The following is a 15,006-nucleotide window of genomic DNA, read 5'->3' as shown; positions in this document are numbered from 1 at the left end:
TGGTGTTCCTGTTCTGACCTTACGCTTTGCCATTTGCAAGCTAATGCTGAAATTAGTTCTGAAGCCTGCAGGGACTCTTAGATAATTATAATGATGTTTGCTTTATCCCAGGTATATAGCCAGGGGCAGGTTGGGCGAGAAGCCAGCCTGTTCTGGCTTCTTGCCTTGTCTCTTCTTCCTCTTCCTCCTCCTCCTCTTCTTCTTCTTCTTCTTTAAAAAAACCCCTTTAAAATGAAGCAATTTTAGTCAGGGCAGCTGTGCCCAATTATTGGCATATATGACATGTTCTCATCAAAGTAGCAAAAGATGGGTTTTTATATTCTCTTCTCCGCCTTATGCTTTCAAAATCCTCTTTCCCCTTCACAGCAAGGTAAGAGACCAACACACAACATATGTTTAAAAAACATGCTATTTGCTGGAGTGTGTAAATGATGAGTTAGTAGACTGAACTCCGCTGATTATAGGACACTGGATGCAGGAGAGCTCAAGCGAAATGTTATACTGAGAGAGAAAACCCTGTTGAAAAGGTAATGCACACCATATAATTATATTGGGGAGGAACCTAAAGGTCACCCACACTCATGCAATCAGATAACGTCTTTGATTTGTGGACACCTCTATACATGAGAAAGAGATTGTTTTGTGGCTATCACGTCTGGAACCCTCGACACCTGCTATTGCAGTTGCTGAATTCATGGTCTGAGCAATAAAGGTAGCCTGTCCTGTTCTATTTCCTGACGCTAAACAGGAGAGTACTGCCCTGAGCCTCTGCCCCTGTCAAAGCCTTATTTGCCAGGTTTGCATGGCTGTGGCTTCCCGGTTCTGGCAAGATTTCAGGAGAGCCCCACAAAATCTCTTGAAAGGTTTTGGAGGGCTCTCGCGAGATCTTGCTGGAACCCAGAAACCGCCACTGCCCCTTCTCCCTTGTCCCTTCGTGGCGCCCTTTGGATTCTGCTGCCTGAGAAGCCGACCTCAGTCTGGGTAGACACGGTTAGAATTGTGCTGTAACTCAGTGGCACAATGGAAAAGCCATGGTTGATGAAGTGTGGGAATGTTCAGGGAGGCAGGAGAGGATATATTTTTTATTAATATCCTTCCTAACTTATGCTAGCAAGTTCTATACCTTAGCAGAGTATTGCATTCCCCTTTTAAACACACAGCAGATAGCTGGTTGCAGGCTTGTTTAAGCCTCTCAATATTAGGTTCCTGGTAAGTTCCGTTATATTCCTCTTAAAAGAATAAACACGCCACAATCTTGTGTAAAGTATATACAGTGGTACCCCTAGTTATGAACTTAATTTGTTTTAGAGGTTCGTTCTTAACCTGAAACGGTTCTTAACTAGAGGTGTGCTTTCACTAATGGGCCTCTTGCTGCCGCTGCACCGTCGGCACATGATTTTTGTTCTCACCCTGGGGCAAAGTTCTCAACTCGAGGTAACTCTTTCAGGTTAGCAGAGTTTGTAACTTGAAGTGTTTGTAACCTGAGCCATTTGTAACTCGAGGTACCACTGTACAAGAAGTTTACTCACATCATCAATTCACAGTTGGATCCCTGAAGGCAGACTTAGTTACAAAGTATATACATGTGGATCTATCCCATTTGGAGATAGTCCCAGTGTCCTCTGTTGGCTGGAAGCCAACAGAGCACCTCTAGCTAAAAGCTGCCCCAATGATGGAGGAAATCAAAGAGAGAGAGGGTGCTGCGTGTTGTGTCCTTTTTGTTACCTGGACAGGTAAGGTCATGCTCACCTCTAGTCACATGCAAAAGCAAGTATGTCCCAGCCAGGAGGAAACAGGAAGTTTTCGCCTGGCTGGACCAAACATTCCCCTGCATGTCCACTCTAGGAAAACAAGGAATGTTGTACTTGACTGCTACTTATGTATCACATCCCACATGAATCAGTCTTTATCTGGATGTGACTCAGCAGACATCACAAGGCAGAGAAGGAGAGACACTGGGGGTGTGGAGTTTGAATTCAGCCTGCCTTTTCAAGGGCTCTGTTTGCTAAAACTCCTACCTGTTTGTTTTTGGAGTTTTTTTTAGTATTTGCAGACATCACTTGGAAGAAATGCTGGACCAGATGGGGCTTTGGTCTGATCTAGCTGGGCTTGACTTGCGCTCTTACGATGTGCAAAGCTGGAAGAGAAGTCTCCGGAAAGGGACTCTTCCCACCTGCTTCTTGTCACCCAGCCTGGAACTTCTCCAAGAATGCAGATAAGTAGCGAGCTGATTCCAATCAGAGCTGACAGCAATTCACCCATCACTCATTTGGAGATCTGCTGCAGAAATGCCGAGCTTCAGATGCTGATTTTGAATATTAACATATCCACACAGCCAGAGAACAAGGGAAGAACGTTTGCCATCTAAATTACCATATTTTTCACTCTATATGACGCACCAGACCACAAGACGCACCTAGTTTTTGGAGGAGGAAAACAAACAAAAAAAATAATATTCTGAATCTCAGAAGCCAGAACAGCAAGAGGGATTGCTGCACAGCGAAAGCAGCAATCCCTCTTGCTGTTCTGGCTTCTGGGATAGCTGCGCAGCCTGCATTCGCTCCATAAGACGCACACACATTACCCCTTACTTTTTGGGAGGGAAAAAGTGATGCCTATAAAGCAAAAAATACGGTAATTGAGGAAGAGTTGAGGAGGGGAGAGTTCCTTTCAAGCAGGCTTGCAACCCACCCCCAATGGGCTGAATCCCAGTGGGTGTGATGAGTAAGAACTGGCAGGCCAGGTAGAGAGGCTTTCTGCGCCAGATCCACATCTAGTAGTAGTAGTAGTAATAATAATAATAATAATAATAATAATAATAATAATAATAATTTATTATTTGTACCCCACCCATCTGGCTGGGTTTCCCCAGCCACTCTGGGCAGCTTCCAACAAAGATTAAAAATACATCAAAATGTCACACATTAAAAACTTCCCTGAACAGGGCTGCCTTCAGATATCTTCTAAATGTTAGGTAGTTGTTTATCTCTTTGACATCTAATGGGAGGGCGTTCCACAGGGGGGGTGCCACTACTGAGAAGGCCCTCTGCCTGGTTTCCTCTAGCTTTGCTTCTCGCAATGAGGGAACCTCCAGAAGGCCCTCGGCGCTGGACCTCAGCGTCCAGGCAAAACGATGGGGCAGGAGACGCTCCTTCAGGTATACTGGGCCGAGGCCATTTAGGGCTTTAAAGGTCAGCACCAACACTTTGAATTGTGCTCGGAAACATACTGGGAGCCAATGTAGGTCTTTCAAGACTGGTGTTATGTGGTCTCCGTAGGCTCCCCACCACTGCTTTAAAGTCCATCTAGAATCCTTAAAGCCTAACCCTGTGTGTTGATGTGCCACTTAGGATAAGGCGATAAGACATCAGCACCTAAACCAGGCGGTGAATTTGACAGCTCAGGGGAATGACAGAGTCAGAGCTGAGGATGAACCTGAAGCATCGGTTTGGAACACTCTTCCTGGTGGGTACATTGCTATTTTTACCCACAAGCCCCATAGAACAAGGGTCACAAACCTTTTGGGGGCAATGGGCCCATCGGAATTCTGGGAAAGTGGCCTGGGTGCCAGTCACAAAATGGCTGCCGCATATGTGCGTGCATGGAATAATACAAAATGGTGGTTTTGGGGGCCCGGCAGAACCCCAAATTGCTGCCACATCTAAAAGAGCTAAGAAAGAAATAGTTGCTCCTTTGGCAACCCCTGTCATAGAACCATGCTATGTAACGGAGTAGCAACATTTTGAGGGGGCTTCTGGGTTAAAAACAAAACAAAACAAAATGGCAGCCTCATAATCAGCTGTGGGGCCACCATTTTATTTTATACAGAGGATACCACAGTCAGAGTGGTGCTAGGCCAACAGATGCCTCTCTTTAAGTGTTATGCTGCTACAAAGTTTACTTCTTGTTTTGTTCTCAGTAAAAATGAATCTAGATTCAGGTAGGTGTTGGTTTGACACAGTCGAAATAGAAGAAGAAGAAGAAGAAGAAGAAGAAGAAGAAGAAGAAGAAGAAGAAGAAGAAGAAGATGTTCTAGTAGAACCTTATAGACCAACTAAGTTTGTTCTGATATAAGCTTTTGTGTGCATGCACACTTCTTCATTCAGTAAAAATGAAGTTTGCCATGGATTCCTGTGAGTTCCTGAAAGGCTATGTGTACCTAACAACTTTGCCCCCATGTATGCAAGAGAGAGGGACGCGGGTGGCGCTGTGGGTTAAACCACAGAGCCTAGGACTTGCTGATCAGAAGGTCGGTGGTTCGAATCCCCGCAACGGGGTGAGCTCCCGTTGCTCGGTCCCTGCTCCTGCCAACCTAGCAGTTCGAAAGCACGTCAAAGTGCAAGTAGATAAATAGGTAGCGCCCCGGCGGGAAGGTAAATGGCATTTCCATGTGCTGCTCTGGTTTGCCAGAAGCGGCTTAGTCATGCTGGCCACATGACACAGAAGCTGTACACTGGCTCCCTCGGCCAATAAAGCGAGATGAGCGCCGCAGCCCCAGAGTCGGTCACGACTGGACCTAATGGTCAGGACTCCCTTTACCTTTACCTTTATGCAAGAGAGACAGGCCGGAGTGGTTGTGAAGATGCATTGACCTCTGGCGCTGTCTCTGATGATACAGACACAGACTCCCCACAAGTGTCCCTATTTTCCAAGGACAGTCCTGGATTTACAGAAGCCGTCCCAGTTTCTGATTTGATACCGGAATGTCCTGCTTTTCCTTAGGACATCCCTATTTTCATTGAATAAATGTTGGAGGGAATGGTAGGGTTTCCCTAGTTTCATCAGAGAAATATTGGAGGTTATGGAGTTATGCGACCCCTGAGTCAAGGATATAAATAACTATACAACCTTTAGAAGACATCTGAAGACAGCCTTGTATAGGCATGGTTTTTTAAATGTTTAATGTTTCATTATGTTTTTATATATATTGAAAGCTGCCCAGGATGACTGGGGCAACCTAGTCAGGTGGGCAGTCTATTATTATTATTATTATTATTATTATTATTATTATTATTATTATTATTGAATAGGACATCCCTATTTTCATCTGAGAAATGTTGGAGGGAATGCAAACATTTTGCATTTTGCAGGAGGGACTCATAATGACAGTCAACACAGCCAAGATAGAGTCCAAAAAGCAAGGAGCTGTGTTAATGTATTATGTAAGTTGAGCAGTAAAGTGCACAACAACCGGTCATTCTGCACATTCCCCAGGCTGCATGGAGAATGTGCACACAATCCTTAATTGAAGAGGGACTTGTCGACATTTCCTGGTGAATACAAATAATCTCCAGCAGGTCTTGGGAAATGTTCATATACCAACTGAATATTTTGTCCATACACTTTCCTTACAGATGTGGCATGGCTGACTTGTTTGAGTTATCTTGAAATACCCTCTTGATGTGATACACGAAGCCCATCCCTGCAGTGACTCTTGGAGATTGCACATGTGGATTAATGTGGAGATCCAATGGACAGTGGGCCATGGTTTTGGATGGAGGCGGGGGGCTGCTTAATAGTTTTCTAATCCGTTCTGCTTTACGTTTCCACAATTCTATTCCCAGTAAGAATGAACTCCCAGTTACCCAAATAGGACAATTTGATGAAAGTGTTGTCTTTGCTACCACCTAGTGGCCATATGGAACCAGTGCAGAAAGAACAAAAAATTTTTTTCCTTCCAGTAGCACCTTAAAGACCAACTAAGTTAGTTCTTGGTATGAGCTTTCGTGTGCATGCACACTTCTTCAGATACACAGAAGATACTTCTTCAGATACAAGTGTGCATGCACACGAAAGCTCATACCAAGAACTAACTTAGTTGGTCTTTAAGGTGCTACTGGAAGGAAAAAAATTTTTTGTTTTGACTATGGCAGACCAACACGGCTACCTATCTGTAACCAGTGCAGAAAGGTTATCCTTTCAAAAAAAGTGGGTTGAAACCCATTTTCTTCGTGGCTGATTTAGCATGCCCGTTTAGGAATGGGTCAAAATTCCCCCTCATCTGAATTTCTCTCCAGATTCTGGAGCTCTCAACACTTGGTCTTGCTTCTGAAGTGGAACAGATGCATCAAGTGTCTTCAATTGGTTTTGTGCATGTTTTTAGAATCAGATAAGTACATCGTTTTGTGCAGCTTTTGGTTAATCCTGCCCCAGCCAACGCCCAGATAGGGACATATCAGTGCAATTCAGTTCGGGATCTGGGCCTCAGCCTTATTTGGTGCACAGCCCTAATATTAGCAGAAAGGCACATTAAAATGCTGGTGAATTTTTGTGAGAACTTTTTTTTTTTTAATGGCAAACTGATGCAAAAATGGTGCAAGCAAAATTTAAGAGTTGAAACTGGAAATGTCAATGTCATCCACACCTATTCCCAGCTGGCACCCCTATGATTGTGACAGGTGTTTAGCATGAATACCTAGTGAATGGGAGCCGGGGAACAAACCATGACCATTCCGATTTTGTTTTTTCCATGTATCTAAAATCAGTTTCTTTACAGAGTACAGCAAGCCAGACATTGCATAGATCCATTTTTTTTCTTAAAAAAAACACCATGTTTCCCAGTGGAAGCATCAGCAGAGGTGACAATGCACAATCACAACCAGTAAGTCAAACCTTTGTTACAGTACATTGAAAAAAAGGTGTCCATCTTAAAACAGTAGGACAAAATCAGGTTGTGGCTACGTAATATGGTAGTTCTTCTCTTTGAGCCCTGGGGAAAGGGATCGGGATCAGACTCAGAAGTGCCAAGTCTGAAAAGACTTTGGTGGAAAGCGGGTGAAAAACAACTCTCAAGTTTAAGCGTTTGAGTTTTGAGACGGCGGCATTGTGTGGGATCCTCTGACGGGGCCGGGCAGATAATCTTTCCCCTTCTCTCACCCTTCTTCCATTGCAAAGTAAGTAACATGAAGCTATCAGGGCTGTATGTACAATATAAACAAAGGGCTTAACACTTGGGGAGGGAAGACAAAGACAGCTGCAAGAGCGACTGGGGAGGAAAAAGTCATGGGAGGAGAATTTCATTTATCACATATTGGGAGGTGGAAACTTTGCAAGTCAGATTATTAGCCTGCTATAGGGAAGATATTTTTGGATCCAAAATTGTCCAGAGAGAAGTCTGTATAGATTCTAAATATATGAGCCCTGCTGGTTCAGGCTAGGGTCTCATCCTGCCCATGGTCCTGTTCTCACAGTGGCCAACCAGATGCTTACAGGAAACCTGTCCTCAACACAACATCGCTCTCACTTTCTGTGGTTTCTGACTGCTACTCAGAGGCATAGTGCCTCTGACAGTGGAGAGGGCATCAGTATTAGTAAATATGGGCTACCTATTCTTCCATGAATTTGTCTACTCCCCTTTCAAAGCCATCTAGGTGGTGATCATCCCTGTCTCCCGCGAGAAAGCCACTTCTGAGCTGGAGAGGAGGTGGGGTTGCAGGCTTCACGCCCTCCCCACATGCGCAGGGGCTGCAAGCCAGCCACCGCGAGATTGGGGGAATCCGCGGCCGTGTCATCTCCCTTGCCAGCCAATCAGCTGGCCCGGGAGGCATGGCCCGCGCTATTTAGGGCCGGTGCAGCCGAGGCTTTTCCTCTTTCTTCGCTCTAGCTGCTCCTGTTTCTCACCCTTTGGGTTTTGGTTTTCTAACATTGCTATGGACTTCGGTTGGTCGCCGTCAAGGGGCCTGGTAGGAATTTTTTCCACTTGGCAAATTGGCTCCAGCCATTTGGTGTTTCGCCAAATCATCACAACTTCCTTGGCACTGGCACTTAGGCATTGGTAAGGGTATTGTTATGTAGATGGGGGGGGGGGACGAAGCGCCATCACTTCCCCCCATATTGAAGGGTAGTCCGGTAAAGGATTCCAGGGGGTGTGGCCCTGTCCGAAGCCTATGGAGCTGAGGGCCTAAGGCACACCCCCGAGCGGTGACCCCGGGGGAACTCCTAGTTGATGTGCATCAGTAGGACTCCCCCTACTGGCGGTTAACCCTTCCCTGTCTTCAAGGAATCAGGCTGAAGCCAGATAGTCGATAGGACCAATGCCTAAGCCAATACCGCTCAATTCCTGTAACCAATAAAGTTGTGGCCAATTTTAGCCCATTAACCTAAAATGCTGGTGTCCTGTGTCTTTATTTCCGAGGGGGAGGCGGGAACTCGCCACGCAACAAATTCCGTACCTTCTCTGTGTGTTGTGCGAAGAAGGATTTCCTGCTGTTTTAAAAACCCAGAAAAATATGGTTTTGTACATCATCAGGAGATCTGAGCTGGGGGATTTTAGTCAATTGATACAATCAACAGAGTTGTGTGATATTGTCTACTCTGGCTGGCAGCTGTTCTCCAGGGTGTCAGGCTGGAGGTCTTTCCCATCACCTGACACCTGATACTTTTACCTGGAAATGGTGTCCAGGATAGACTCCAGGTCTTCCCTCACATCCTACCAGCAACCGCTAACCCCCCCCCCCAAGATGAAATCCCAAAGCATCTTCGTTTCCTTCCCCTCATATGCAAAAGTAGCATGTCAAAGGGAAAGGGCTCAGCCTAGCCTTCTCCTTGTCACCCTGGTTATTATTATTATTTCCTTAATGGAGGAGTATTTTAATATATCACCACCACCCCAGCAGTCAGAAGGAATGCAAGTCTCGACAAGCTGTACTCCAAGATTTGGCAGATTGTGTAAATTATTTGATCCCAGTTAAAGCAAACTCAAGCAATCACAAACAAGAGAACACCCCACTTTTTTGGCAGTTTGGGGGCTAGAACTGTAGAAGAATTGAGCATGCTTTCATTTTTTCCTCTCTTTTTGAATCCCCATTGAAACTGTGCTTGACACAATTTCCCCTCGTTTTGAAATTGACTGTGGCCTTTGGCACGGTGAAATACAGGTCTCGTCAGGCTCCTTGACTAAATATTGTGAGGAAGGGAGAAAGAAGAAGTTCCTTTACACTCATCAGAAAACGGTACTCCTCACCATGAACTGATCTCTCTCATACACTCATGAGATCTCATGGGTGCTTATTTCACACATGCTGAAATCCTAGTTGGAAGGGGCTCTCTGAGAAATGTCTGATTGGCCCTGTCCTCTGTCAGTGGGGCCTTTTCTTTCGAGGAATCCCATTCAGAATAAGGGAATTTCCCTTTAAAAAAAGGGAAAACGTTGACAGCTATGCAGTGGGGTCTCCTGATGGGCTTACTTAGCAGTGACAGTGGTCAACAGTAGTCCTTTGACCAGCACTAAGTAGTGTTTTGGAGATACCATTTTAATGGTTCATGATGTCTCAAGGCATTATGGGAAATTAAAATGGTGCCTCCAAGACCCAGTGGCCTGGTGTTGATGGGAAGTTGGGGGCAGGGTTAAAGAGGAGGGGAAAGGGCAGCAGGAATTTAGAGGGGTCTCAGTAGCTGCATTACAATGCAGCAGTCTCAGCTAAATCATATAAGATAGGGATGTTCAGCTTCCAAGAGACTGTGATCTAGTTCCACTATAAAAAACTGGCAGTGATCTACCCAAAGCTGTTGAGCTTCTTTTTGGGGGGAGGGGTCAGGATCACGCGATTGACCAGGATTGACCAGGGATGCTCCACAATCGACCGGTAGATTGCGATCGGCCTGTTGGACATCACTGATATAAGACAACCACCCAACCTCTGCTTAAAAACCTCCAAGGAAGGAGATTCTACTACCTCTTGTGGGAATCTGTTCCACTGTTGAGCAGCTCTTACTGTCATAAAGCTCTTCCTGATCTTTAGTTGAAATCTCCTTGCTTGCAACTGGTTCAGGTCCCACCTTCCAGAGCAGGGAAGAACAAGCTTGCTCCATCCTCCATGTGACCACCCTTGAGATATTTGAAGATGGCTATCACATCTCCTCTCAGTCTCCTCTCCTCTTTTTCCAGGATAAACATACCCAGTTCCCTCAACTGTTCCTCATAAGGCTTGCTTTCCAGACAGCTTAAATCCCAGGGGAGGGAAAAGGCATAAATGAATATGAGGAAAGATTTTGTCTCGGTGCTTCTTCTCACACCAGAAACAGCTGTACACGCAGTCCAGGCCTGAAAAAGAATTGATTCTGGTGCCACACACCCACATCGGGGAGTGAACTCACAGGGGTACAGAAACAGTAAAATGGTTTCTGGCGGGAATGGGGTGCGAACTCCAACCACCCATGCTGTGTACACATTTAAAGCACATTGTTTCCTCCAAGAATCCTGGGAACTGTAGTTTGCCACTCTCAGAACTATAACTCCCAGACCCTCTAAAAAAAAACTATTGCTCCCAGGATGCTTTGGGGAAAGTCATGGGCTTTAAATGTATGGTGCATTTTTGGCATCAGTAGGCAGCAAGTATAAGGCCTTATTTTTAAGACAGAGCAAGTCCAGAGAGCTTCCTTTTCATGGGGCACTTCCTGGGGAGGGTTACAGTGCCTGGGAAGCCACTTGGAGCACCAAGAGCAAAATATACATGACAGACAAAACAGCTGCAAGAGAGAAGCCTAGAAAGGAGCTGTGTTGGTAAGAGGACTGTTCACAGTAAAAAAAATAAAAATAAAAAATGCCGATCCACCACAAATGCATGTTCCTCACTTAGTGACTCATGGCTAAATATATTAATGGCTTCCGTTAGAAATGATGTTTTGAGGTGTGGCAATATGGAAATTCTGCCTGTCAAATATGACCGATACATATCTGTGAGTCACCGCAATGTTGCAGCCCCCGAGTGATGAGCAGAAAACCTCCCAAAAAGGAAGAGGACCAAGAACGTTACCACAGAACTTCCTGTCTGAGGAGCAGCGACAAACCAGCCAAATTACATTTACACCAGAGAAGAGCTTGTACCAGCATCCACACACGGCCCATGGGGTGAACTCTGCTTGCCTCTTTAAGTGCTTTATACAGGAATGGTCTGAAGCTATGTTTAGCCCTTCTTGACATAAATTAACACTGTGAGGTTGGTTGACACCACAAAACGTGGCATGCTGAGGTTACGCTTAAAGTTGGTCTCTAAATGCAAGGCTGGGACACTTCGTAAAGTGAATGCTGCCCACTCGAGCCAGGCAGAACACATTCCAGTGCCTCACAGGTGCTGTCATCTTGGTTTAGAAAAATAAATAAATTTCAAAATGGCGGCGCTCCATTCCAAAATGGCAGCAGCCACGTGTGAGAGACATCTGAAACTGGCTGTGGCCTTTCCAAAAATCCTTGCACCTCCATCTTCTACACTGGGAAAAAGGGTCCCAAACCCTGGTGATAGGCTTTAAGGTGGCAAGGCCAGTGCACAAGTTTTGCAGTGTGCTTTTGCTGTTCAGAAAATACTAAATTATATACCGTTAAATTATTCTTCCCCGGAGGAGGGGGAAATGAAGAAAAATAATACCAATCATTTAACAGGAAAAGACGAATACATATTCTTTAGACACAGTATCTTGGAAATGGTGTGAAAGTCACTTGTCATATCCTCCGTGCTATACGTCGTCTTGAGATTGATGTGGGTATTTGTTCTCTTGGACGTCGCAGTTGCCATTTTCAGAGGCGTCAGAGCTTCCCGGAACAGATTCAGGGGGAGGTGGTTTGTAGAGCGCGCAAGCAAGCAGGAAGAAGAAGGATCCAATCACCTGAAAGACACCAAGATTTCAACTTATGTAATAATAATAATAATAAATTTTATTTATATCCCGCCCTCCCCAGCTGAAGCCGGGCTCAGGGCGGCTAACAACAATAAAATAGTACAACATACTAAAATCATTCATTATAAAATTAATTCAAATCAAATTGATGGCAACCATTGGGCTAGAGATTCTGTGAAGATTGCCAAAGGAGGGAGTCAGGCTGTGCCCTGACCAAAGGCCTGGTGGAACAACTCCGTCCTGCAGGCCCTGCGGAAAGATGTCAAGTCCCGTGGGGCCCTAGTCTCTTGTGACAGAGCGTTCCACCAGATCGGAGCCACAGCCGAAAAAGCCCTGGCTCTAGTTGAGGCCAGCCTAACCTCTCTGTGGCCTGGGACCTTCAAGATGTTTTTATTTGAAGACCATAAGTTCCTCTGTGGGACCTACCAGGAGAGGCGGTCCCGTAGGTACGAGGGTTCTAGGCTGTATAGGGCTTTAAAGGTTAAAACCAGCACCTTAAACCTGATCCTGTACTCCACCGGGAGCCAGTGCAGCTGGTATAGCACCGGGTGAATGTGATCTCGCAGCAAAGACCCCGTAAGGTGTATCGCCGCAGCATTCTGAACCCGCTGGAGTTTCTGGGTCAGTCTCAAGGGCAGCCCCACGTAGAGCGAGTTACAATAATCCAGTCTGGAGGTGACCATCGCGTGGATCACAGTGGCCAGGTCAGGGCGAGAGAGGGAAGGAGCCAACTGCTTAGCTTGGCGGAGATGACTTTCCGTAAGTCCTGATTTTCTCAGCGGAGGGCAAAAATAAAGACCACTGTTGTCCCTTTTGATGGGCCATCCAAAGTCTTCCCCAGCCTTGTGCTGCTCCTGTTTTGGAAAAAAGCTCCCATCACCCCTGATCCCAGGAGTATCAGAAGTTGCCAAGCACTGAGTTAGACCACTGGTCCATCTTTCTCATCATTATCTACAAAGATTGGTGTTGGCTCTCCAGGGTTTCAAGCAGAGGACATTGCCAGTCCTACATGGAGATACCAGAGATGGGACCTTCTGCATGCAAAGCAGGAGCTTTATCCCCGAGCTATGGCCCTTCCCTATAGTTCTGGACATGCTGGGTGGTGCTGGTGCAAGTTGGGGTCCATAAACACCTAGCACTCCTGGCTCCCTCCCTCCCAGTGCCAGAACATTGAAGTTTGTGCCAGTCTTCATAATGATCACCACTTCTAGAGGAAGGAAACCTCTGAGTACACAGACTGGGAGCAAAACCAGGGGAACACCTATGGTAGCGGTGGCGAACCTATGGCACACATGGTTTAATCCACCAAGGGCATTCTTGCATGTCTAACTCCAGGATGTGGTGTGGCTTTTCATATTTCAGATGTGCCAGAGTATGTGACTTGGGCCTAGCTCTCACACAGCTGGCAAACTATGCCCATCAGGGCTGGTTCAGCTGCAGTTCAGCACAGAAACTCGGAAATGAGCAGTAAGTTTTATTCTTCATTCAGAGAAACAAAACCCCAACTGAGAACTCCATGGCAGGACTAGCCCAAGTGAGGCAGTTGCCAGGATCTGAGCCTCCTACATCCTCCTAAAGCTCCTCCCCACCTGGTTGCCCACTCAACAGCCGCAAACTCCATTGAGGAGGGGCTCTCTGTGCTTTTTGTTCTGCTGCTTGTAACATCCTCCTGGTTCTTGGGGACAGAGGAGGATGGGAGAAGGAAGCAGTGAAACTGGCAAGTAGCTCCTCTTCCTCCTCACTTCCTCCTCTTCCCAGACTCAATTAAACCTGTTGCTTGCTCAGCCTCCAACCCGTCTGCACCCTCTTCCTGCTCTGGCCTGTCTCCTGAACCTCACCACCATTCTTCTGGCTCAGAGCCTTCCAACTCAGATGCCTCACTGGCAGGGCCAGATTTAGGTTTGATGAGGCCCTAAGGTACTGAAGGTAATGGGACCCTTTATATGTCTAGCTGTCCCTTGTCAACAACAAATTGCCGACGTTTTTTGTGTTGAATATATGCTATATGGTAATTTATGGACCTCATAGGTATGTAAAGCCATTAGCACATAACAAAATAGGAGCCTACACAACACAAAACACTGTTGATGTTTTATTTTATTTGTTTTTTATCTTATCTGTGTACCATTTTTTTTTATCTTAGGGTATCTTAGGGCTTAGGGCCCTCGTATTTATGGGACCACCTCTCCTTGTATGCCCTTACAAGAGGACCTTAAGGTCTATGAATAATCATAGTTTAGAGGTCCCGGGCCCTAAGGAAGTCAGATTATCCTCCACCAGGGCCAGGACCTTCTCAGTGATGGCTCCGACCTGGTGGAATGCTCTGCCCCATGAGACCAGGGCCCTGCAGGATTTAATTTCCTTCCGCTGAGCCTGTAGGACAGAGCTATTCCAGCTGGCTTTCAATTTGAACTTAACCTGATCTTTTATTCCCCTTCCTCCCCTCCCCCTCCCCTTTTTATGAAGATCACCTGCACTGGGATCCCACAGCTAATTCTCCCCTGGTCTCCTTGCTGGCCCAAATAGAACTAATTTAGCCAGCTAGCTCTAAATCTAATGTTTATTGGATGGATTTCCCCCTAAATTGATTTTTAAATTCTGAATTTATTGTTATTCACGTTTTATATTGTATTTTATGCTGTTTTTTGTTGCATCAGTTAACTGTTTTAAATATGTTGTTAGCCGCCTTGAGCCTGGTTTTCTGAATCGGGAAGGGCGGGGTATAAATAAAAATTATTATTATTATTATTATTATTATTATTATTGTTATTATTATTATTATTATTATTATTGAAATGTACACCCAGTTTTTTTCTTTAATTTTTTTGGGGCCCCCAAGAGAGTGGGGCCCTAAGCTATAGCTTGTTTAGCTTATATGTAAATCCGGCACTGCTCACTGGGGGTTCCCCAGCTGTAGCCCCCCACCATTCCTCCTCGTCTAGTCAGTCCCTGACACACCACTTCAGACTACAAGTGAGTGTGATCCCATTTAGTTTTGCATGCGGAGCTAAGCTTCTAACTGAAGAATCATTTGGTCATATGAACAGCAAGCGAAACCTGAGTTAGTACAACTCAGCCACATGTGTGTGAGGACTCAGCCCTAGTTTTGGCACACAGCAGAGGTGCACCTAGGAACAGCAGAAACCGACTTATACCGAGTCAGACCACTGGTCCACGTGGCTCAATATTGTCTACACTGACTGCCAGCAGCTCACCAGGTTTTCAGACTGGAGACTCTCCCAGCCCTACCCAGACATGCTGGGAATGAACTTGCAAAGCCAAGTGACCAGTCCTCATGGTGCCCCATGCTGACAGATTCAGGATGGATCAGAGGGCTGGAAAAGTTCTCTGTTGAAGTTCACTAAATGATGGAGACGAAAATAGTTTAGGACT

At 45.8% G+C, this 15,006-nt stretch overlaps 1 protein-coding gene across 4 annotated transcripts in view; it reads right to left on the bottom strand.

The window, feature by feature from the left end:
- Window positions 1-6,265: 6,265 nt before the first annotated feature.
- Window positions 6,266-15,006, bottom strand: part of SLCO4A1 (solute carrier organic anion transporter family member 4A1) — a 64,160-nt gene continuing 55,419 nt past the window's right edge. For all 4 annotated transcript variants that reach the window (XM_083618549.1, XM_083618548.1, XM_083618547.1 and 1 more), the window contains exon 12: window positions 6,266-11,601. In XM_083618549.1, the coding sequence (XP_083474675.1) occupies window positions 11,452-11,601 (150 nt within the window). In that variant the 3' untranslated portion in view covers window positions 6,266-11,451. The remainder of the gene's footprint in view (window positions 11,602-15,006) is intronic.

This window comes from Podarcis filfolensis (genome assembly GCF_964270895.1).
Source record: "Podarcis filfolensis genome assembly, chromosome: 6".
Classification (NCBI taxonomy): Eukaryota; Metazoa; Chordata; class Lepidosauria; order Squamata; family Lacertidae; genus Podarcis; species Podarcis filfolensis.
Note: the sequence above shows the minus strand (reverse complement) of the source record. Positions and strands in the feature narration are given on the sequence as shown.